Genomic DNA, 24,454 nt, shown 5'->3' with positions numbered 1-24,454 from the left:
AAGGGGAGGGAGCCCGAAAACACTGGCTCGACCAATTAAGCAGCTGCCTCGCTCAGCAGAATAATCATGCTTCGCATCCGCATGCTATACAGGAACAGCCAAGGACTTCTGGGTCCTCCAGGCCTCTCAACTTCACTGGACCAGTTCAGATTTATAGCAGAGAAGGCGGCATGTCGTTTCAGTCTCCTCTCCCTGTACAGGACGTTTTGGCTGGAAATGCTTGCCCCACAGTCCCTCAGCAGTCATCAGGAGCACCACACGCTCTAAGCTGCAAACCCCCCATTGCCTCACAACAGCTACGTGCCTCTACACCTTATTTTCTTTCTCCTTCCATCCATTCAGGTAGGTGTGTATTAATTTCCTTGCCTGTCAGGTTCTAGCAGGGAAAAAAAAGTCTCCACTATGCGGGTAAAAGTACGAACATGGTATTAAATTACGGCCTACATAAACAACTGCAGGTATTGTGTGACGGACGACATGAAACCATTCTTTGTTCTCTAGATTTGATAATGCAAGACGGCATCAGTGCCATATGCTCCAGCAAATGCTAACAAGTCATAAATTTCCATCAGCACAATGCTCTCTTGTGCTTTTTCGAGTTAATGTTACGTTCGTGAAACCACGCTTGCTTTAGAGTACCCTGCCAGTCATGTCAGTTTTGTCAAATATGATTTGGGAGCAGCTTCACATGAGCCCGACTGCTTTCCTGTGCCACAATTAGCCTTTTGAGAGGGCATCTAAAAAGTTGCCCTGCTCTTTTTGAAAGCTCATACTTTAGCTCTGCTGTTTTGAGATGCCATATGTCTAAGCTAGATCACTAACCCCCCAAAACACTACCTCAAACTGTTGTGTGTGTGCAACGGTGCAGGTTTTGATTAAGCCTGGATAACTGATGTGGCCTACAAATGTGCTGGGTGAACAGAAGTATAAAGAACTGAGTTATAAAGGGTTGTGGTGTATGGCGTGGGAGGCAGTCTTTACCAATTACAATGAGTGTGAAGTTGAGGGCGAGGCTGCCAAATCCATTGGTGACGCGGCAGATGTACACTCCGGCATCCTCCAGTTCCACTTCTTTGATCTTTAGACTCTGCTTTAGAACCTTGTAGCGGCTCCAGCCTTGATTCACGTTCCGCCCATCCTTCACCCACAGGACCAGAGGAGGGGGGTCACCCTCAACAGGGCATGGGAGTCGAACCGTGCGGCCTAGTTTCGCTGTCTGTCTGTCCTCTACCTGACGACTCACCCATGGAGGACCTGGAGCAAAAAACATTGTCTTATGTAAGAGTAAAGCAATTGTCCAGTTTACATAACAAACAATAAACACATACCTAACATGTGAGTTTAATGCAAATATATACATGTATATATATATATCAGTGGCGGGCTGTGCATTTCACACCTAGGCCTTCAGTGCTGTCCTACTTGAATTAATCCACCTCTTAATACCATCATTATGACGCCATGCAGGGCTGTACAGTATCACATGGAGTGTTTCCCACAGGATTTCGTGGCACTGTGATGCCCCTCTAGGGAACATTTTGTACATTTTAAATTATTCTATCTAATGCACTTTGAGAGTTCAAAATTAAGTGTTTCAACCCATGTTCTTAACTAAGAAAACTTAACTAAGAAAAAAATCTGTGAATTAACTTGTACCTGAACATTAAAGGAGACTCAATCCTTAAACAAATAAGAACATTAATAATAATAATAATTACAATTTTAGATTATTATTATTCCTATGACAGTAATAGCCATATACAGTAAAACAACTGCACTGTAAAATAAATGGAAATCAATATTTCATAAGAAAATTACAATACTTTTTTTCTAATTTCTACACTTATTAATATTCTGAATCTGGACTGCAGTACCCATTTAAACTTCTAGCTGTGAACATTTCATATTGCATTTCATACTTTTATTTTGACTGAAATCTCCAGCTTTATAAAAAACAGGCTTACAAAAATGCGTCTTACTACAAATTTAGTCAAATATTGTAATCATCTGCCCATCAAAATGTTGGAAGTTACGCAAATGTGAAAATAAAGCATAACTGGTGGCTGTTGCATTCCTAAACATGTGCTAAACTCACAGCAAATGCAGTAGCCTAATAGAGTTCACTGTAGTCACTGTGAACTGAGGCGTTCTGAGGCGCAAAAAACACCGGATCACAAGCTAATCGTGTGAGCGAATCGTGCATGCTTTGCTTTTAAAATGTGCAGTGAAAACAGACATTCGGTTTTAGTTTGTTTGACACACATTTTGCCAAAACACAACTTTAAAGACCTTTTATGTTTGAATGAGAAGTTGAAATGTATTTTATATTGTTGCAATCACATGCTTTATTCAGTTAAGCTTTCCATTGAAGTATGGTTTGTTAGAATAGGACAATATTTGGCCGAGATACAGTTATTTAAAAAATCTAGAATCTGAAAGAGCAAGAAAATCACCTTTAAAGTTGTCCAAACGAAATTCTTAGCAATGCATATTACTAATCAAAAATGTTTGATCAAAAATCTAAAGTTTTGATATATTTACGGTAGGAAATTTACTAAATATCTTCATGGAGAATGATCTTTACTTTTCTGTGAACTTTTTACCTATTTGCTTTATTTAATAACCCGTATACAGGATGTAATGTTCCAGTACCAGGAGGTAAACTTGTCATCTATTTATTCCTGGCATACTCATGCTATGGGAAAAGACTAGCAAAGTATGTGAAGATTCATGCGCCCTACAGACTGAAATGTTCCTTTGCAAGTGTTATGGCCCAGCAAGCACAAAGACAACACTGCCAAAAATGTCATATGCACAAATTCTGTGACATGAAGAAAACATTTCTTTTTTACCAGCTCCTAATACATCTTGTAGCCCAAAGAAATGTTATGAGGGGGGAAGCTAGGCGCAAGAATTTTATGGGGAATTTCTTTCCTTGCATGCACAAGGTCCTTTTCATCCCCTCTGTGCAGCTTGCGAAGACTCCCATGAGCACTTGCTTTCCATTTCCTGTGCACTGGGGTGTGTGTACCTTGGAAGGCACCTCTCATTCATGCCTGGTACTGTCACATCCTGTTGCCGCTCTAGCAGCTGCTGTGAGAACCACCAAGATTATAAATTGAAAAATGACACTGGCCCTAAATGTACTTTTTCATTCTTTTTTTCCTTCTTCCCTTCAAGTCTCACTGTTGGAGTGAAGTGTTTTCACCTGAAGTTGCTGGTTGCCATCCAGGAAAGTGCCAAGAGAACACGCGGGAGGGAAAAGAAAAGCTTGTTTTGGTGCTGGAATTAAATTACAGTAAATTCCAGAATGTTAGACTGAGAAGGGCCGAGAATGGCAGAAAAATTCCTCTCTGGAAATAGAGCAGAAAAAAGGTGGAAATGAACATCACAGCTGGAGAGGGGTCTTTGTTAGATGAATCGTGCACTTAATTCACAAATGTAAGTGTATAAAACAATTGGTGGCTTAATAAACATTTGTGTGGGTTTGGAAAGGAAAACACTTGTGTGTTTATAATGAAGATTTAATGGAATCGGTGGGCTCCTTGAACAAACAATGGATCTTTTCACTAGCGGAGAAGAGATGGATTGCACGGACCATGTGAGATAGATCTGATCAATCTGGTGGCTGAATGAATAGAAGAGGGTAACTCTTGAATGTTGGCTTAAGGATATTATCAAGCAGAAGCTGAAATAGCTTTACACTCAGCATACATCACGCACTGATAAAGAATGCGTTAGAGGAAAGATTCAGGAATAGAAAGCTTGAGACTGTCATTTAAAACTGCTTCCTTCCATCATGCATGGTAACTATTTGTCACAGAGTGTGTCTAAGCTGACCAACAAGCTTTGATGTGAGGCGGAGAGGGGCGTCATATGTGCTGACAGACAAATATTGCCCGTAACAGTGGAAAAGACAAAAGATGACTGAGGCCACACACACGCCCCATACAGCAAAAACATGTCTGTTTGAAGCTGATGGCAGACAGGGAGGCAAAATAAATCTCCTAGACGGGGTAGAAATAACCACACTGTGTGCTGAGAGATTATATGTCTTTGTCTTTTCAAGCTGAATATTAAGTATTTTAGGTTTAGGTAGGCCTAAGGTTTTGTTGTTTTACATGGAGACAGCACGTTAAAACACTTTCGGAAAAGCTGCATCTCTAAATTCATGCCATTAAAGTTAAAAATAATATTAAGCTAACTTTCTAAAAAAAGAAATTCTAGATACACTAGTTGATAATCTTGCCCACCTATATATCTATTGCCTTACAAGATAAATTCAAACGTTTGGAGGCAGTAAGTCAATTTTTTTTAAATAAATTAATAGTTTTATGCAGCAAGGATGAAGTGAACATTTCAAATAAATGCTGTTTTTCATCTCACAATTCTGAGAAAAAGGTCAGAATTGTGAGTTTATATCTTGCAATTTTGACATTACAACTCACAATTTGTCACAAACTGGCTGGGTGGAGGAGTGATGATTGATGAGGAGAAGAACCGGAGTAACTGAATAAATAAAGTTTATTAAATAAAACACTGCAAATGATAACAAATAAACAAAACCGGGAGCAAGAAATGAGCATATGACTAAACAAACGGAAGTACAGTAACATCAACATTGACCGACAAACGGGGAGTGCAAACACAGACTCTTAAATACACTGAAACGGGGGCGTGGTCACAAACAAGACAAGAGGATAACGAGGGGGAAATACAAATATGGGCAAGAACAAACCAAATGGAAACAAAACTAGAGGGGAAGACAAGGACTAAACCATTAGAACTGGAAACATAGGGGGAAAAACACTAGGAGAACAGAACAGAACAAGACACAGACATATTCCTGACACAATTGTGAGTTTATATCTCACAATTCTTAGTAAAAAAAAGTCTGAATTGCGAGTTTGTATCACGCAATTTTAAGAAAAAGAAGTTAGAATTGTGAGTTTTATCTTGCAATTATGACCTTATTTCTCAGAATTGCAACTTTATTTCTCAGAATTGAGTTTATATCCCCAATTGTGAGAAAAAAATGTCAGAAATATGAGTTTATATCTTGCAATTCTGACTTTATAACTCGCAATTGCAAGTGTATCTCATATTTCTCAGGAAAGTCAGAATTGTGAGTTTGTATCATGGAATTCTGAATTTAAAATCAGATTTGTACATTTTTACCTTGCAATTCTGACCTTATTTCTCAGAATTTCAGCTTTTTTCTCAGAACTGTAAGCTTACATCACGCAATTCGGAGAAAAAAGTCAGAACTGTGAGTTTATATCATGCAATTCTGAGAAAGGTCAGAATTCTACATTTTTATCTTGCAATTCTAACTTTATTTCTCAGAATTTCGACTTTATTTCTCAGAATTTATATCATGAGTTTATATCATGCAATTCTCAGTAAAAAAGTCAGAATTGCAAAATGTAAACTCGCAATTGTGTGAGAAAATTTTTTTCATTCAATGGCAGAAATGGGCTTCAATAAATAAGAGACTTTTAAATACAATAAAAAAAAAAAAATCTCACCAACTCCGATCTGTTAAACAGTAATCTACTTTGTTTTGGCATCAGTTAGCATCAAAAGTTTCTTTCATAATTTAGACATTGATCTCAGAATCTGAGAATGTCAGACAAAAAATAAATAAATAAATAACTACAGTAAAAAGATCCTGGACAGCGTTGAGCTCTATTACAAGTATACTTCACGGACCTATTTTTATTTTATTTTTTTTAGCTTTTTACTTTTTAGTATTATCAAATAAAAACAGACTCTTTCACCCAAAATCTGCATTCTATAATAAAGTTTTTGTGCTAACAGATTCAGCTTAGCAACACTAATGTGCATGTCACACTATTGGTAACAATTATGAATTTTGATTCTGCAAGACAAAGACAGAAACAAAGAGAAAGCGAGAGACATCATCTTGCGTCCATGTGCAGGCGTCACATGCAATGCGTTTTTGACAGACCTCCCAGGAAACACCCTCACCACATTCAAGACAACACTGAAGACAAGATCAATGGACTGATGCTCCATAAAGTTCCTACACATTTATTACCACCCTGACTGTACAATAAATGACTACAATAACAGGAATCACTAATTTACGTCTGCATCTGTAGACTAGACTAGAAACTGGTTAAATCTCTACTATGTCAAAAAGAAGTCCAGAAATGACCAGCTACCGAGCATGCACTCTTTCACTGGCCCATTTTGTCTCAGACATCTTGATATGGTTTTTTGATTTCTCAAAGGATTTATGAACAGGCCTTACAGACCGCAGTGGAAGTACTTTGAAGCCTAGGCAGCCTCCACAGCTTTAGATGAACATCACTGGTGTCACAGGGAGAGCTTCAAACGGAGCCTGACAGCATGCTGCATGGATAAATGATTAGAATGGAGGAAGTGACATGACCATCAAAGGCCGAGAGAGATACAGAGAGAGAGAGAGAGAGAGAGAGAAAGACAGGGCAGTGTGTAAGAGAAGAAGGTGCAGGAGTAACACTGAAGACTGGGATGAACAGTTCAGACATGGCAGCCAGTTAACTAACTGCTGCTGTCAAAGGACACGTGTACACAACATCCAAACAGTCCGGCTCATTATGAGTAGTGTTGGGCGATATGCACAATTTTCATATCGTCCTGTTGTCAGCCTGTGAGATCGCCGATACACCATGCTATCCTGCTAATTTATTTAATGATATGTAAATATGTCAATATGTAATAAATTCCTAATTCGTTTTGTAAGGGTAGTGCATGTGACTAAATTGTGCGTGTACAGAGCGCTGACGGTAGTTCTGTTGGATAGGTTTAAGTTTACTTTCGGTTTCATTCTCTGCTGTCTTCAGGGAGCGGTAAATGTGTGTGCGTGAATGTAAATGAATGTATCTTTCTTTACCCGTCATATTGCGATAATTGTAGTTCAGTTCATATTGATTGTGGAGAAATGGTGCCGTGTAATTCACGTGCATATGTTTAGCGCCATTTTATCGCATCTAATTCTAGTTAACGCATACAGATGTTACTGAGGTGAATGTTTATGTTTACTATATACAGACGGATTCTCATATATCGTATTTAATTCAGCCTAAACCACATTTTACTACCTCTATTATCCTAATGACTGTCTACACTTAATCTATGTACACTGTATGATGAATAAATCTCTTACCCATTTTCACTGCACGTTTATACCCCGGCAAGTTTCTGAGGCATCCTAGAACCGACTCTCCGCGCCGCATCGCTAAAGTTAGGTGCCTTTTTGACGCATAATAATAATAATAATCGTCTTACTATCGTCAAAGGCATCAGCAACAGGCGATATCTCTGACTATCTTCTATACACGATACTATCGTCTATCGGCACAACCCTAATTATGAGAGCGAGAGACCGCGCTGCACATTTTTGTCAGCGTTCTAGGGGATTATTTCAGCTGTAAATCATCCACCGCTGTTACAAATCTGCTCAACATAGCCTATAACCGCATATTAAAAATGTTTGGTAGGAACTGAATAAAACATGTAATAGCATTTTAGTTCTTGTAGCTTAACTTGTTGCTTAAGGAGGTTAATTCCTAGTGAACATGTATTCTGATAGACTACTGGAATAAAGTTTACTGGAATTTGTTAGCATTAGTTAAAAGAGTAATTTCACCCAAACATTTAATTATCCCATGATTTTATTACCCTCAAGGCATCCTAGATGTATGACTTTCTTCTTTCAGACGAATCTAGTTGGAGTTACATTAAAATTATACTAGCTCATCTAATCTTTATAATGGCAGTGGGTGAGTGTTTTTGTTCAACAGTCCAAAAGAAGTCCAATAAAGTGCATCCATCCAAAATAAAAAGTGCCTCACATGGCTCCAGTGGGTGAATAAGGGCCTCCTATAGCGAATCGATGCATTTTTGTAAGAAAAATATCCATATTTAAAATGTTATAAACACTTTTCTCTAGCTATGCTAGTCTCATGAAAACCAACATTTGTTTACAGAAGCAAAGGAAACATAGTTTCCTTACTTTGGCAAAGGTAAACCTCCTCTTGACTTTTATCAAAATCCTCTGACATTTTTCTTTACAAATCCTCATTTTGTACCGGTGTTTTGTTTTGTTCTCTCCTCTGCATTTCATCATAACATTTTAAATATGGATATTTTTCTTACAAAAACGCACTTTATTGGACTTTTCGACCGTTGAACAAAAACACCTGCCCACTGCCATTATAAAGCTGGGAAGAGCCAGGATTTTTAATATAACTCAGATTGGATCGATCTGAAAGAGGAAAGTCATATACACCTATGATGCCTTGAGGGTGAGTAAATCATGGGCTAATTTAAATTTTTTATTGTAGGTGAACTAACCCTTTATGCCGAACTAATAATAAACAATACTTTTACAGCATTTGTCATCATTTATCATTGATCTGGGTTAATGTTACGTGATATCGCTCCAATGCTCGCAAAGACAAAATTTATTTAATCAAATATACAGTAAAAACTATAATTTTGCATAATTTTATAATATTCAAAATAACTGTTGTTTATTTTAATAGATTTTATATGTAGAGTTTCTTATTGTTACCAATGGTGAAAACATTTCTGCTGCTTAATATTTTTGTGAAAGCCATGATTTTTTAAAAATTATTATTTGAAGTATTATTTGAAATGGAAATGTTTTGTTACAATGTAAAAGTCCTCACTGTCACTATTAATTAAAATATATTGTGCCCTTGCTGAATAAAAGTATTCATTTCTTTAAAAGAAATTAAACAGTAGTTTACACATATTAATATATTTCAAGTTGTATAAATTAATAATAATATTTAATGAGCGAATAATACAAGTTATTGTTTATTTTACTCTTTTTTTAACTTTTAAATATGATACTTTTTTCACATTTTATTAACATTGTAATTTATCTTCAGAGCTGGGTAGATTACTTGCAACTTGTAATCCATTACTGATTCCAAACTACATGACAAAAACTGTAGTTAGTAATGTAAATCCATTACATTACATTACACATTTAAGGTAATATAATCAGACTAAGATTAGATTACTTTTGACCTAACTTGTTAATCACATTGATTTAAATAGGATAATCTTGGACTATATTGACATACAAATACAAAGAGTAAGGAAATATATTCCATTTGCTGTTATTAACAACATGAAGTCCATTAACCATTATATAATGTCAAGGTTTACCAAACTGGTGTTTGTGAAGGAACTACAGGGGGTTTATTGGAGTTTAATAAAAAGCTAATAATTACTTAAATCACAAAAAAAATTAAACATTAAACATTTTATTTGTTTACCTGCATGTCATTTGACCATAAGAGAACCAAAGAACATGCAAATGTGATCTTACTAAAATATTAGTATTAGTAAATAAAAAAATTGTGTATATAAGCAGTAGGCTATTTTTAGAAAGGAAAATTTTAAAGATTAAAAAGACTAATTAGGGAGAATCAATAAATTATGAATCATTTATTATTGTGTAAATAAAACGTAATCGTGTAATACATAAAAAAGTAATTGTAGTCTGATCACAAGTATTTTAAAATGTAATTTAGTCTAATTACAGGTACATTTTTGGAATCTGATTACGTAATCTAGATTACATGTAATAAATTACTACCCAGCTCTGTTTTTAATCAAATGACTAACCCTAAAAGAAATAGTTGACCCAAAAATCATCATGTATGACTTTCTAAATCCAAAAAGAAACAAATATAGCTTTTAGTACATTGTGCACACCATTTAAAAACAATGCATGTAGATGTTCTGACACAACTCTTTTCCTCTATGAAAAATACAAATAGCACTGGCAGCCTATCAGAAGGCAGCTTTTGCCAGGTCATCTAGAGTTTGATCTACTACTGTCATGTGATCCACACAGCAGCTTTATCTTCTCTTATGGTGAATCTCCTGAAAAAGAAGAGGGGAGCTGCTATAGGACTCAGCATGTGATCAGTGATAAAGACAGATAGACCAAACACCGCAGTACTGGTCTTGGCAATGGAATGTGACTCTTTTATCAGGAGGAGAGATAATGGGCTGAGATTGAGGCCTGATGCTGTTTGCACAGAGCCTCCTACGCTGACACAAACACAGGATCGCTAGGTAAACAGGTTCACTTACACCTCTCCCTTTTAGTTCTGGTAATGTGAATGCAGAGCTGTGGTTCTGTCATCGCCACTGCTCACAGCTGTCTCTCTACTGTGTGTAATCAGATCTTGAGCCAGACTTTGTACCTCGACCAACTGCTGCCTCTGGAGCCAAGCTAACTCAATAAGGCACTGCAGAAGTCTGACATCATGTGTGCGATTCCACACAGGCTTCCTTGTGGGTTTTGGGCTGCTCTTTGTGCCCCGAAGAGGACACAGAGCAGCTGCCCGTCATCCACTGATTCATTAATTAAATTAAACACAGCAAGGCGCAGGCTGCCTGGTCTCACTTTGTCTTAATTCTGATGACCTTCTGTGCATCTGACCAAATTAAGCAGCAGGAGGCTGATAGTTTTGCATTAGCAAATTCTGTTTTTGTTTGATTGCTACATTTTACATCATCATTTAAAATTTTGGGGTTGGTAAGAATTAATAAACGTGACCATGGACCACAAAACCAGTCCCAAGTAGCAAGGGTATAATTGTAGCAATAGCCAAAAATACACTGTATGGGTCAAAATGATTGATTTTTCTTTTATGCCAAAATCATAAGGATATTAAGATCATGTTCCATGAAGAAATTTTGTAATTTTTCTACTGTAAATATATCAAAACATAGTTTTTGATTAGTAATATGAATTGCTAAGAACTTAATTTGAAAAACTTTAAAGGTGATTTTCTCAATATTTTGATGTTTTTGCACCCTCATATTCCTGATTTTCAAATAGTTGTATCTCAGCCAAATATTGTCATATCCCAACAAAACATACATCATTGGAAAGCGTATTTATCCATTTTTTTAAATTATAAAATGTACCCTTATGGCTGGTTTTGTGGTCCAGGGTCACAAATGTTTATGCTCATCAACACCATATTTATTTGATCAAAAATAAAGTACAAACTGTGAAATATTATTGCAATTTAAAATAATTGTTTGGTATTTTAATATATTTTCAAATGTAATTTACACCTGTGATGCAAAGCTGAATTTTTTTAGCAGGCATTACTCCAATCTTCAAGGGTTAGTTCAGCCAAAAATTAAAAATTGTGTCATTAATTACTCACTCTCATATTGCTCCAAATCCATAAGACCTTCGTCCATCTTTGGAAAACAAATTAAGATATTTTTGACAAAATTCAAGAGCTTTCTGACCCTCCTTAGACAGCAATGCAACCAACACATTCAAGACCCCAAAAGGTAGAAAGGACATAAAAGAGAACACTTTTTGTGAGCAAAGAAAACAAAAACAACTTTATTCCAACTTTATTGAATAATTAATGACATAATTTTCATTTTGGAGTGAACTATCCTTTTCAGTGTCACTTTAGTTTAGTTAACTTTACGATAGCTTTACTTGGGCTTACGATAATAACCCTGTTAAGCCCACTTGCTAGAAAGAGGCTGATGCCAAGGATCTCAGATGAACCCCTGACATTTAAACTGCCAGCTGGGGAATTTGGTTCAAGAGTCCAGCCTCATCAAGCTCGCCAAACCCTCAGCCTGACAGAGATATTTTGAGAGCTGGAGATGAGCTACAAGTAGCATCATAGCGTAACTGCAAATGCACCTAAAGCTGCTCCAGTTTGCAGTTCAACCAACTGATCTACAATCGAGGATATGTTAGATTATTGCTAATGAATTCAAACCAGATTGCCACTGTATATACAGTAGAAAAGGCCATATTTAAGCATGGCTGGTGTTTCATTGTGAGCTGTAATTACAGGGAACCATTATACATTATGGATACAAAGCTGATCTGAGAATTTATTGAGTATTTCAGACCCCCCAAAGTGAGGTGGTGATCCAACAACCCCAGAAACCCAATGCAGGACGGCATCTCCAATTTCTTGAGTGTAGGACAGCGTTCCCTATTTGTTTCCTCCTCATATGGACCACCAGCAATTTGGACCACAGGGAAGGGCACTGCAGCACGCCAAACCCGCCCTCGTAAATGGACCCGCAGCTCTGCAGGGTTTCGGGGGTAATGTTGAGTAACCTGGTCTCCAGCACCGTAATGAGCACCTGCTTATTAAGCTCGGCCTTTGTGTCAAAAATCCCGGCCGACAGCCATCACACGCAAGGTCTCTAATCCTGCTTTGGCTCTCTTTTTGCAGCTTCTTTTTTCCCTGTGTTTTTTCCCCTCTCCTTTCTTTCTCATGAGTGTTTATATATTGAGTTATGCCTTGCAGCGTGAGCTACTGCTGTTGCAATGACACTGACAGAATCGCGTGCCAGAGCAGACACAGCTGTTCGCGAAAAGACAAGACTGCACACAACGCATTTGCCGAGCTGGTGTTATTAATCGCATCTGACCCTGTGTTACACTCAGAACATGAAAAGTTCACCCATTTCCTTTTATCTTCTATTTTATTTCCCAGATGCTGAAACAATCTCGAGGCCAGTGACCTTTGTTTATATTCCTGCTCTCTGTGCTTTTCCTATGCTCGAACTTTGACCTATTGCGACGACCCTTAGAAAACTGCACCCGAGTTGCCAATAAGCGTGAGAGAACATTAAAAACAGCTAGGAAAAGAGACCCTTCCGTCCAAGTTTTAAATTCCAGGAATGCTCACGATCTTGGATTGGCTTTGCCACAGTGAAGTGCATCTCTTACAGCTGAGGTTGATCCTGGTTGTGTTGGACACCTGTAATCCTGTGAAACACAAGCTAATCCTTCTTTTAAAGAGGGGATAAAGAAACTCCCAAGGTTCGAAACTGCGAACCTCCCATACAGAGCAAATTGAACATGACGAACGCATCGGCCTGGTCTTGCACAAGGACACTGCTCCGACAAGCTCAGTCCACTGGAATGGGAAGAACAAAGGTGGGATGGCAGCTCTCAATCTCTCATTCAGAGCGAGTTGCCCTCTCCCACCTGTGCAAACACTCCAGCTCGGTATGTCACAGGTACATAGACAAGAAGGGGATGAAACACGGGTGAACTCCCAGCACTATTCAAGCGCTGAAACTTTTTAACTTTAAGCTCAGATTATAAAAAACGTTCAAAGGCTTGGCGCGCTTCCTTTGTGTTTTAATACCTCCTCCATAAATACCGACACTCAAAGGGCCGCGGCGACGCAATACAGCACTCATTAGCTGCTTTGTTTACGTAAACTGACTTTTCACCCACAAAACCGACGGCGTTTGTGATGTGAGGGCACGTTTAACATAGATCACGCACTACAAAGAACTTCAGAGGAGAATAATAGGCTAATGGTTCTGGTTTTCATCTGAGATTAAAAAATATGGGGTACAATACAATACAGCATCGGTTCTTGCCAGACTGGGTTCACGCTGTCCTGACATTAATGTTCTAGTGTGTGCGTGTGTGTTTGGACTCACCGCAGAACCTGATATTATGAACATCATGTTCAGATTTAACAACTGCACTATTTCCCGATTGAAATGTGCTGGTTAACTTGCTCAGCATTTACAACGCCAAGGAACACACGCACATGTGCATGTGTGCGCACGTACACACACGCAGACGGAGGTATTTGCCAAATAATCCTTTTTTGAAGACTCAATTGCCACATAGGTACACTTAAACAATGCTCACTTCCTGTAGTAAGACAAACTTCAGCAGAAAAACGTGTTAATAGGGAAATCACCTCCATCAACATCGTAATTATCTCTGAAGCCGGGCCAAATTACAAACACATGTACACATGCATGCGACGGCGCATGTAACATAATGTTCCTCAGATAATTTTTTTCACAGTTTTCTTCACAAGAGTGCCGCATTTAGCTGATAGAGTTTTTAACTCTTTCAAACAGACAGGCAGACAATAATTCTTTCTCCAGTGCATACAGACAGACAGGCAGATAAGAACAGCTCTGGTTACAGCTGTTTGTATCCTTAGGCATTTTCAACTCTGTGCCAAGTACATAATTTCTCTAACACAGGGTACATGTACAACTCAGAGCTAAGTGTTTATAGTAATAGGCAAGTAAAGTTATTTGAATAGATATACTACAGAGAATCTATAAGAGGAATGTATAAAAACTATATAAAATTATAAGTATCCAATATTATTTATGCAATTTGCATATGCACAATGCACATGTGTAATTTTAAAAGACTAAGACTGTTTACAAGGCACATAAGAATGACATTTGAAGCGTATTAGAATGATGTTTGGTTTACAACATTTTATTTTTGATCTCTTCCTCACACAAATATTCGATGGCTTTAGAAAACCTGGAATATACCACATTAATATTGCCTTTTTTGGCCTGCTAGGTGCTTTTTGTCATTCATTCAGAGCTTATTAGTCATATGTGACCACAGACCACAAAACCAGTCTTAAGTAGCAATTTGCCCTTATGATGATCACACTTTTCAAATACGGTTAAACGTTTAAACAGGGTTTGAGAGTATTAAAGTCTTAAAGGGATAGTTCACCCAAAAATGAAAATTCTGTCATTAATTACTCATCCTCATGTCATTCCAAATCCGTAGGACCATTCATCTTTAGAACACAAATTAGGATATTTTTGATGAAATCCAAAAACTTTCTGATCCTACATAGACAGCAACACAACTGTCACATTCAAGGCCCAGAAAGGTAGTAAGGACATTGTTAAAATAGTCCATGTGACTTCAGTGGTTCAACCGTAACATTGAAGATACGTCAGAACTTTTCTTTGTGCACAAAAAGTATTCTCGTAGCTTTATAAAATTACAGCTGATGTCAAATGTACTTATTGAGCCTTGAACGTACTGTATCAGTTGTGTTGCTGTCTATAGAGGGTTAGAAAGCTCTCCAATTTCACCAAAAATATCTTATTTTTTTCTGTTCTGAAGATGAACGAAGGTCTTACAGGTTTGGAACCACTTGAGGGTGAGTAATTAATGACAGAATACCTAAATCGAGGTATTCTGATTGGCTATCAATGTTTTTATCCTACTTTTATAGTTGAGGGGTAAACTGCCCTCCAAAGGCAAAGCGCAGTAACTACACATTTGGTCAAAATTGAGTTAAGGCTTAAAATGGACTTTGTGACAAATGTTTTGTCTTGTGGCAAAGTCTCCTGGTTCAATTTTGCCCCGTTTCAGAGAAAGAGAGTGTCAACATGTTTGACTAGCTGGCGTAAAAAACTTTAAAGGCATTTTTCTCAGTTTTAGTGTTGGCGTAGTTACTGCCCTTTGCCTTTGGAGGGCAGTAAACACCCCTATTCTTATATAATTATAATGATTTTTAAAACTTAATATTTACAGCTATAGTTTTTCGTGTAAATGAGACTTTAATATATTTGTAGCTTATAGCTAACTGATCCAATACTGAATAAACAAACACATACTGTAAGCAGCACAGGATGTGTAGAACTTTATGAATGACAGCCATTAGAATTCTGCATTAAAATAAAGCACAGGCCTACTAATCATTCAAAGCATAGTATATGAAGCAGCCTATGCTTTTCCATCGCATTTGGCTTCTCTGTAACTTGGCCAAAGCAGCCAGAGACTGACGCCTGCATTACTGTTGTCCTGCAGAGGCAGATCACAGACACAGCATGGCTCCAACAGAGCTGCTCCATTATCATTTGTTTGATAAGCAGGGCCCGCCTGCGGAGCTGCATTATCTGTCTAATAAACCCAGAGATCCTGACACCTGCTGAGAGACCAGCTGAAGGGAGAGCTGCATAACTGAAGCCTGTTTTCCCTGTTCTTATCAAAGCTATTTCTACTTTAAAAGGTAGATCATTGAGGTAAATGGGGCATGAGGGCCAACATCTCCTGCTTACAACCCCTCAGTCTGGAACTGATTTAAATATCTGAGAGGAGTGAAAAAGAAACCCTTTTTCTAACGTTCCTGTGGCTGCAAATAAAAAAATGCATCACGTTTTACCGTATCTGACCTCTTTAAAGAGAACAATCCAGGCCTTTGATACATGTGCCACTCTAAACAGCTGGTAACTGCCACGACTGTTGGATACACATTTCTGTCTTTCATCGAACTCTACGACCGGTAGAGTGCGTAAATCACAGAGCTATATTTATTAGCGTGGATACGGTTTGTTTCGCTTCAACTTCAAGTACACGCTCTGCAGCAGCAATCATGTGCCAGATCAGAACAAACGTCAAAAAAACAGACAAACGTCAAGCTGCGCTGCTCAAAACAGCCAGGCGCCGTGCCACAGGAACCTGAACGTTTTCTTGGGAGAAAGCAGTCAGCTTCTTTCCACCAGCAGGAAAGTTAGTGAGAAACAGGAAATATCTGACCACACGAGAGAACAGGGATGCGAGAGCATTTCTCAAACCGCTGTGTTCACACTTTGTCTGAGCTGACTGCTGTGTTTGTGTGTGTAAGGATTGCTGGAGGAATGTCATGCCAATCTGAGCCGTCCATACTCATAGAAACCAATGAGGGATTGAGATTAAAACAAGTAGCCTACACTAGTGTACACTTAACCCATGTAAATATATGCATTTTCAATTTTAGTTGAACAACAATGGTCGAAGCTATGGATTACACTATGTAATTTGATGAATTATGCACAGGCATATATTCTAAAAATTATTAAATCAAATGATAAAAACACCAATGTGAAAAAATAAAAATCAGCATGGCTGCTATTCAACAGGTTTTTATAGGACAGCTCAACCAAGAAACTGTAAAAAAGACCACCAATGTGAACAACTAAGGAACAACCAAACAACACTCTTGTGTGCCTTTCATTGATTCATGATCTGCAGTTGCTACATCAAAATATGCTGACATTAACACCCGCCAACCCACCAAATGTGGATGGATTTTAGCAGTGGCATGTAACACAGTCACTCCCACTAACTTTGGCATGTTGAATTTAATATACAGTACAACTGCAAATTTAACACAGACTTTATACAAGACTTCAAACGAGTATTTAAAAGAAGATGTTCACTTCCAGAACAAAAGTTACAGATAATGTGCTCACCCCCTTGTCATCCAAGATGTTCATGTCTTTCTTTCTTCAGTCGTAAAGAAATTATGTTTTTTGAGGAAAACATTTCAGGATTTTTCTCCATATAGAGGACTTCTATGGTGCCCTTCATTAAAAAGAAGTTTAAATGCAGCTTCAAATGATCGCAAATGCAGCTGCAAACAATCCCAGCAAAGAAAAAAGGGTCTTATCTTGTGAAATGATTTATGATTTATGTACTGTACTTTTTAAACTCAAATGCTCGTCTTGTCTCTCTTTGCGATGCACACGAGTAATCTGTCCATCTCTGGTTCAAAACAGTTAGGGTAGGTCGAAAAACCCCCATCTTATTTTCTCCCTCAACTTCAAAAATCATTTTAAAATCATCCTAAATCGCTGCAGAAGTACCGACCCAATGTTTGCAAAGTGAACATGCAAAGATAATCAAACACCCTTAACAACAAAATGTAAAACAGCAATGTAGGACGTTTTTCGACAGAAACAGAGCAAGACAAGACGAGCGTTTAAGGTTAAAAAGTCTATAAATTGTAATAAGAAAAAAAAATAACCAATCGTTTTGCTAGATAAGACCCTTCTTCCTCGGCTGGGATTGTTTACAACCGCATTTGTGATTGTTTGAAGTTGCATTTAAACTGCATTTCGGAAGTTCAAACTCGGGAGAACCATAGAAGTTCACTATATGGAGAAAAATCCTGAAATGCTTTCCTCAAAAAACATAATTTCTTTACGACTGAAGAAAGAAACACATGAAAATCTTGGATGACAAGGGGGTGAGTACATTATCTGTACATTTTTGTTCTGGAAGAAAACTTCTCCTTTAATATTAAGTGCCTTTTTAGACACATTATTGTTGACCGTTACTAAATGATACAGCGTATTTGAGTGATTTTTGCTTCAATGATTCAAAACCCATTCAGAAAGACAGAGGCTGTATCTGAAATCACACAGTTCCCAACTATATAGTAAGCAACAGTATGTGACAAAAGAAGAAGTCTGAATTCACAGTAGTCAGGTAAAAAGTACCCGGATGACCTACTACTGCTAGCATGTGTGCACAATATGATGGACACTTTACTATCCCATGAGGCCATGGGAAAGGATTTATGAACAGCGGTGATTGCGACATCACTGACGTTGGTAGGTCAAGTGACAATGACAACATGGTGAATGTAGTATGTCCAAGTTACATTCACACCACACACATTCATACTCTTTTTTTAGCCATGAAGTATTTTCTTATTTGAAAGAGAGCATGTGATTTGATGTAAAGATTGATTTTGTTGATACTGATTTCATTTGACTGGCAACAGTCCTATAGTCTCCTGTTACATTTACTGAAACTGCCCTTTATATACATAAAAAATGACCTGGAAAAAAGTACATTTAATATTCAGTAGTCAACTTTAATCATATAAAACATAATTTCCCACCAATATTGAGGCCAGTAAAAATACTGGGTGGTACTTTGGAAAACCGCTAGCCACAGTGGCTGGTGAGCAAAAAAATTAACGTCAAGCCCCGGTTGTCACATTACAACTAGCAGCCACTTAGTTATATTGCAACACACAGATGTGTTGTTTTCTTTCCTGAATAATTCAGTTTTAAACGAACTGGCTGAATAGATGATTCATTGACTCATTCATAAAGTCTTCTTGTTTTGTTCCTGAATGAATCACCGTTTTGGATAAACTGGTTGATAAATGGGTCAATGATTTACTTATTAAGTTGTTGAAAACTTCTGGCAAAACTATGTAACCTGCAGAAAGAATCACTAAAAAGCCACATCTTAAAAAATCTACATTAATTACTTAGATGAAATAAACTACCAGTCAAAAGTTTTTGAAGAGTAAGATTTTTAATTAATTATTTTTTTATTTTTAATTCAAAGATGAATTTTTAGGACCATTACTCCAATCTTCAGTGTCTCGTGATCCTTCAGAAATCATTCAAATATTCTGATTTGCTGCTCAGAAAAACATTTATTATTGCTGAAAACAGCTGAGTAGAATTTTGTCAGGTTTCTGTGATGAATAGAAAGTTCAGAAGAACAGCATTTATTTGAAATAGAAATCTTTTGTAACATTATAAATGTCGTTATCATCACTTTTGATCAATTTAAAGCATCCTTGCTAAAAAAAAGTGTTAATTTCTATTTAAAAAATGAACACTGACTCCAAGCTTTTGAATGGTATAGCGTATAATATTACAAAAGCTTTTTATTTCAGATAAATGCTGATCTTTGGATCTTTTTATTTATCAAAGAATCCCAAAAACTTACTCAACTGTTAATTAGAATGATTTCTGAAGAACCATGTGACACTAAAGCAATAATAATACTAAAAATTGACCTTCGATCACAGGAATAAATTACATTTAAAAAAAATATATTTAAATAGAGTGCAGTTATTTTAAATAGTATAAATATTTAACAATATTACTTCTTTTGCTGTATTTTAAATGAAATAAATGCAGGCTTTGTGAGCAGAAGAGAAATCTTAAAAAAAAAAAAAAAAAAAAAACTTTTGACTGGTAGTGTACTGCCAAATAAGTTGAAAAATAAATATAATCAGGAAAGACCTGCTCTGCTCAATTATTTTTCTCTAAAAAAGAAGTAATTTCTCTGCACTTCCAGAATTCTAGGAAACAAGTGTTTGTGTCACACAATTATGATCTTGACACACGGTGCCAAAGTGTCATTGGAAACACATCCAGTAACTGTCTTGCCTTAAGCTCTGTATCGTGTTTCTTCACAACATAATAGTCACTTCACCCAACAATGAACCCTTTTAAAAGAATCAAGTGCAGTTGTGTCTGACAAAGTCTATTAAAGCAGTTTCACAAAGGGTTTCCTCAAACATTTCCTAATTGTTTATTGATGAATGCCACTGTTTTAGCAGTTCCACCAACATATATGGCTGCCATATATCCCACTCCTCCTATTTCCCTTATTCTCTACTTTTAACACACAGATAGTGAGAAAGCTGGGACCCAGAATTCCAAGAATGGCTGATAGGGGAAAAGGAAGAGCAATCCAAGGACAACACAGATTGGGAACCCCCCTCAAGAAGAGCTCATTGCACACAATGAGGGATAGAGTCAACAAATGGACCAATAAACAGAGAAGACAATGGATTGTTTACTTAGTAGAGGTCAGGCTCTGACTTGTGGGTTAACCTGGCATTCTTATGGGCGCAATAATAGTAATCACCTTTAACAGAGTAAATACCACAGTTAACTAATAATGTTGTTTCAGATAATAGTAACATAAATAAGACCATAAATGGCTAAGCCACCATAAAAGATAAACAGGTCTGGCATCCCATGGCAGGTCAATGCATAAATTCTAAAGGAATTTTAATCAGTGATACTACACGATGAACTAAGATATTGGTTTTTCCTTCAAACACATTTATTTATTTCCTCTGAGAGGCAGTAAAATGTCCTTTAGGCTCACAGCAGGGTGATGGCACACATGTGGAGGAGGTCCACACCTTTCTGACTCAACTCTCCGACACACAATCTCCAGCACAGTAGGTATCATTAGTTAGACTTTGATTTATGTAAATTTCTTTTCAACTTGGCAGGGAACACTGAATTATGTACCCCTAAATTTCTGTTACAGTTCAAGGAACATGGACCTCTTGTTTGGTCCGAGACACCGCAGTGCAGATATAGATGTAGGACTTCAAAAGAATGGCTTTATGTGTGTCTGTGGTTAGTCTGCTGTGTCAGTAAACACAGAACATGGCCAGCCCTTTCCCCCGATGTGCTTAAAGCAGTCAATAAACAAATTGGGTAGCAAAAGGTCACTTTTTAATGTCTTGACCTTATAGCAAACTAAAAATGGTTCAGTGGCACTAAACGTTGTTATAACATCTTTGATTTCATCAGCTGTGACAATAACTAATAATTTCTACACAATTTTATTGTAAGTTTTAACTTTAAAGATGTTGAAAAAGAAAACGTGCATTGAACTTAACACTATTGCTTATCGGTTATTGCTTAAATTTATAAAAAATAATAATAATGCAGCAATTAAATTTCAATAAAGTAACTTTTACTGGACAAAATACATCCCTCAGAAGTACTGTGTAAAATATTATGTATTTATTTGTGATAACATTTGAACACTTTTGAATTTTTCCTGAAATTTCTTTCTAAGTTTAGTGAAAGAGCAAAAGTTAAAGAGGCACATAGTGAAAGATACGCGTTATTTATGAGCCAAAAATATAAAACCAGATTTGAGACTGCTAACTTCTGCCGGTATCGTCAAAAGAAATGGCGTCTAATTATGTCCTAATGAATGAATAAAAGACTCGTAATAGACAACATGACTCACCTCTCGCTTCACACGACAGCGTCACGATCAAAACCCCAGTGAGAAAAGTCAAGCTTCCTCTCTCTGGAAACATTTTATGATGAACCGCCACTAAAAAAAACGATGAAAATCATAACGATGGAGTTTTACACTACATATAAACTGCGACGCGACTATCAAAACACAACAGCAGCTTTCCTGATGATTAGTCGCGTCGCGTTCAGACGTTCGTTTATAAAGTAAATGTGAAGTAATATAAAGCCTGGTGAAAGAAACACATCTGTAAATGCTGTGTATAGAGTACTTACATGTCCACCGAAAGCGATTTAATAATACGAATTAATCGGTTTCTTATAGAAGGATGAAGACGAACACTCTTGAGCAGCAAAGTCTTCTTTGAAATGTCTTCCGATTTTTTAGTATACTGTCCAGGAGAAGAGGAGTTCAGGAGTACTTAGGTTCCACTAGCCTCTTCTCTTGACATGACCCGTCAGCATCCCTGACCGTTTAGAGAACTGAAGATCTACAGCTGTGAATCACAGCAGCGCTCCTCCGAGCAAACAGCTGGAGACCGGCAGGAATTAAACATGAGCGCCCTCTGTACGCGGACAGCCAACACTACTCCACTACACCTGTGTAGAGGTCTAACCTTCCAGATAAACTACAAATGAGTTAACAGGGTGAATTATGCAACGTTTTCCTTTTCTTTTTAAGTTTTACCAAATAATTTAAGTAGTAGATACATATTTTTCTTCTCCAATTACGCTATTATAACCACGTGCAACCAAGTAGCAAATAACAGTTCACGGTTTTGATCCGACTGAAGACTTTAGTTTGATATTATACTAAATGCTTTGATTTTTCTTAACCCCTTAACTGTCACCCCCTGTTTTTTAAATAGGCATGAAAGTGCACTATCCAAACTTCAATTGTTGTAATTCATGAACACTTTGGAATACAGATCTAAGGTTGGTCTCTTTTTAAAGAATTCAATCAGCAGATTATTGCAGAAGTGGAATTTTTTCAAAAAATAAAATAATCAACAAATTATAGAAATTTAAAATTACTGTAAATAAAATGAACTGTACAATTTTTTTTATATTTTATATAAAATACATATTTTACATAACAGGTTTTATCCTAAGTTTGATATCAAATTGAAGCCTCACATCTAAATAAGTTATGTTCCAAATTTGAAGTTGATATGAAAAAAATTAAGGTTCCTGTTAAAGTTTGTTTAGGGCGATATACCACAAACAGCCACCGGGTGCTATCCAAATGCCATATATTTTTTTAATGCATTTTTCTGTCACAAAAGTCTAAATTTTTCTGAAAAATTTCATTCTATCACAAAATAACCACTAACTATGAAATCCTGAGACTCAGACCTTTCCAAAGATGTTTTTTTTTGTCAAGATTGTAAAAAGTTGTGATTCTAAAAGACCGTAATGCATTTTGTAATATGACACTGCTAAGGGGGATGAGACTGCCAAACAATTTTAAAGTACCATATGGCAATGTCCGATTTCAAAATGGTTTTCAAAGGATGATTCTTGAGCTTCTAAGCTTTCAAATGATATATAATTTATTACTAAACTATAAGTAAACTATGTTACTAAAACGTTTGATGGAGAAAAAGGACAACAGAAAAAAGAGCGCCAAGCGTCCAGGACGGTGACAGTTAAGGGGTTAATTACTCTTATTTGCTGCATTTTAAACATCTCAGGATATTAGTTACAAAACAACTTGCTGTTTGTTTGATGGTTAGTTCAGTCTTGTTTTCCTACAGGACCTTTAATGCAAACTCAACTGATTATTGATATATTTAAAGGTAAATCATGATGTTTGATTTTTATTTATTTATGTTTTTTTTTTTTTTACTCTCTGGTCTTTTACCCTTAACTAACAGTAAGATTTTTAATGTTTTTTTTTTTTAAAGAAGTATCTTCTGCTCACCAAACCTACATTTATTTGATCCAAAGTACAGCAAAAACAGTAGAATTATTTTTTTTTTTTACATTTTAAAATGTAATTTATTCCTGTGATTTCAAAGCTGATTTTTTTTGCATCATAACTCCAGTCACATGATCCTTCAGAAATCATTTTAATATTCTGATTTGCTGTATTTTTGTTATTATTGTCTTGAAAACAGTTAAGTAGATTTTTTCAGGTTTCTTTAAAGGTCCCATATTGTCAGAATCGAAATTTCCTGGCTTTTTTCATGATAACTGAGGTCTAGGGGCTATGTAGCTACCATATGAGTTTCAAAACAGTCAATCCACAGTAAACTGCACACAGCCTGCTTAAAGTAGCTGTTCATTTTCACGAGCCGCTGTGACTTCCGTAACGATGTGACGTCCGATCTACTCAGTCACCGCCTTCAGTCACCACCCCCAGCACCAATCACGTCCCACCCTCCTTTTGTGAAACCACGACAACATCGCGTCCATAACATTGCTAAGCAACAACAACACGAAAACTAATCTAGAAAACCCTGTTCAGTCGATAGATGTCAAGCTACGATCATTACACAGGCTTCAGAACAACGTGAATATAAGAGACCAGTGGCACGTCAACTTCAGCCTCTTTCACACAGCGATTCCGGTAAATACACGGATAATGTTTCCCATGATTTGTTCCGGAATTGTTTGATTTGGTTCATTCACAGTTGTTTTCCGGAATCTGTGCGTGCTTTACACACAACCCATAAAGACATGTGCCGTTTGGATGTGAGATGTAATGCGACGCCTACGTTTCACTAAACCTAAACTAACCTGAACAAACTGTGCTTCAGCGCTGATAGTGAGGAGCTGGCTCTGCCTGATCGCCGCTTCATTCCACTTTGCACGTATTTTTTCGTTGTGAAGAGTCGCATGATAACGTGCATCATCACTACAACACTGCCTTTATGGTTCTGGCTTTTGTTCACACAGCGCTCGTTCTCGTAATTTTCCAGAATCAGCGCGCATTGTGAAAGGGGCTTTACTAAAGCAACAGTTATGTAGCTTACTGCATTCGGTGTTTGACAAAGAAAAA

General features: G+C 37.0%; 1 protein-coding gene across 1 annotated transcript in view; it reads right to left on the bottom strand.

Annotated features, from left to right (window-relative positions):
* Positions 1–21,912, bottom strand: part of fgfrl1b (fibroblast growth factor receptor like 1b) — a 36,589-nt gene extending 14,677 nt beyond the window's left edge. The window contains exons 1-3 of the mRNA XM_073820219.1: positions 21,727–21,912; positions 21,440–21,529; positions 982–1,254 (exon numbers count right to left, since the gene is read on the bottom strand). Of these exons, the coding sequence (XP_073676320.1) occupies positions 982–1,254; positions 21,440–21,512 (346 nt within the window). The 5' untranslated portion in view covers positions 21,513–21,529; positions 21,727–21,912. The remainder of the gene's footprint in view (positions 1–981; positions 1,255–21,439; positions 21,530–21,726) is intronic.
* Positions 21,913–24,454: the final 2,542 nt, after the last annotated feature.

This window comes from Garra rufa, chromosome 16, assembly GCF_049309525.1.
Source record: "Garra rufa chromosome 16, GarRuf1.0, whole genome shotgun sequence".
Taxonomy (NCBI): domain Eukaryota; kingdom Metazoa; phylum Chordata; class Actinopteri; order Cypriniformes; family Cyprinidae; genus Garra; species Garra rufa.
Note: the sequence above shows the minus strand (reverse complement) of the source record. Positions and strands in the feature narration are given on the sequence as shown.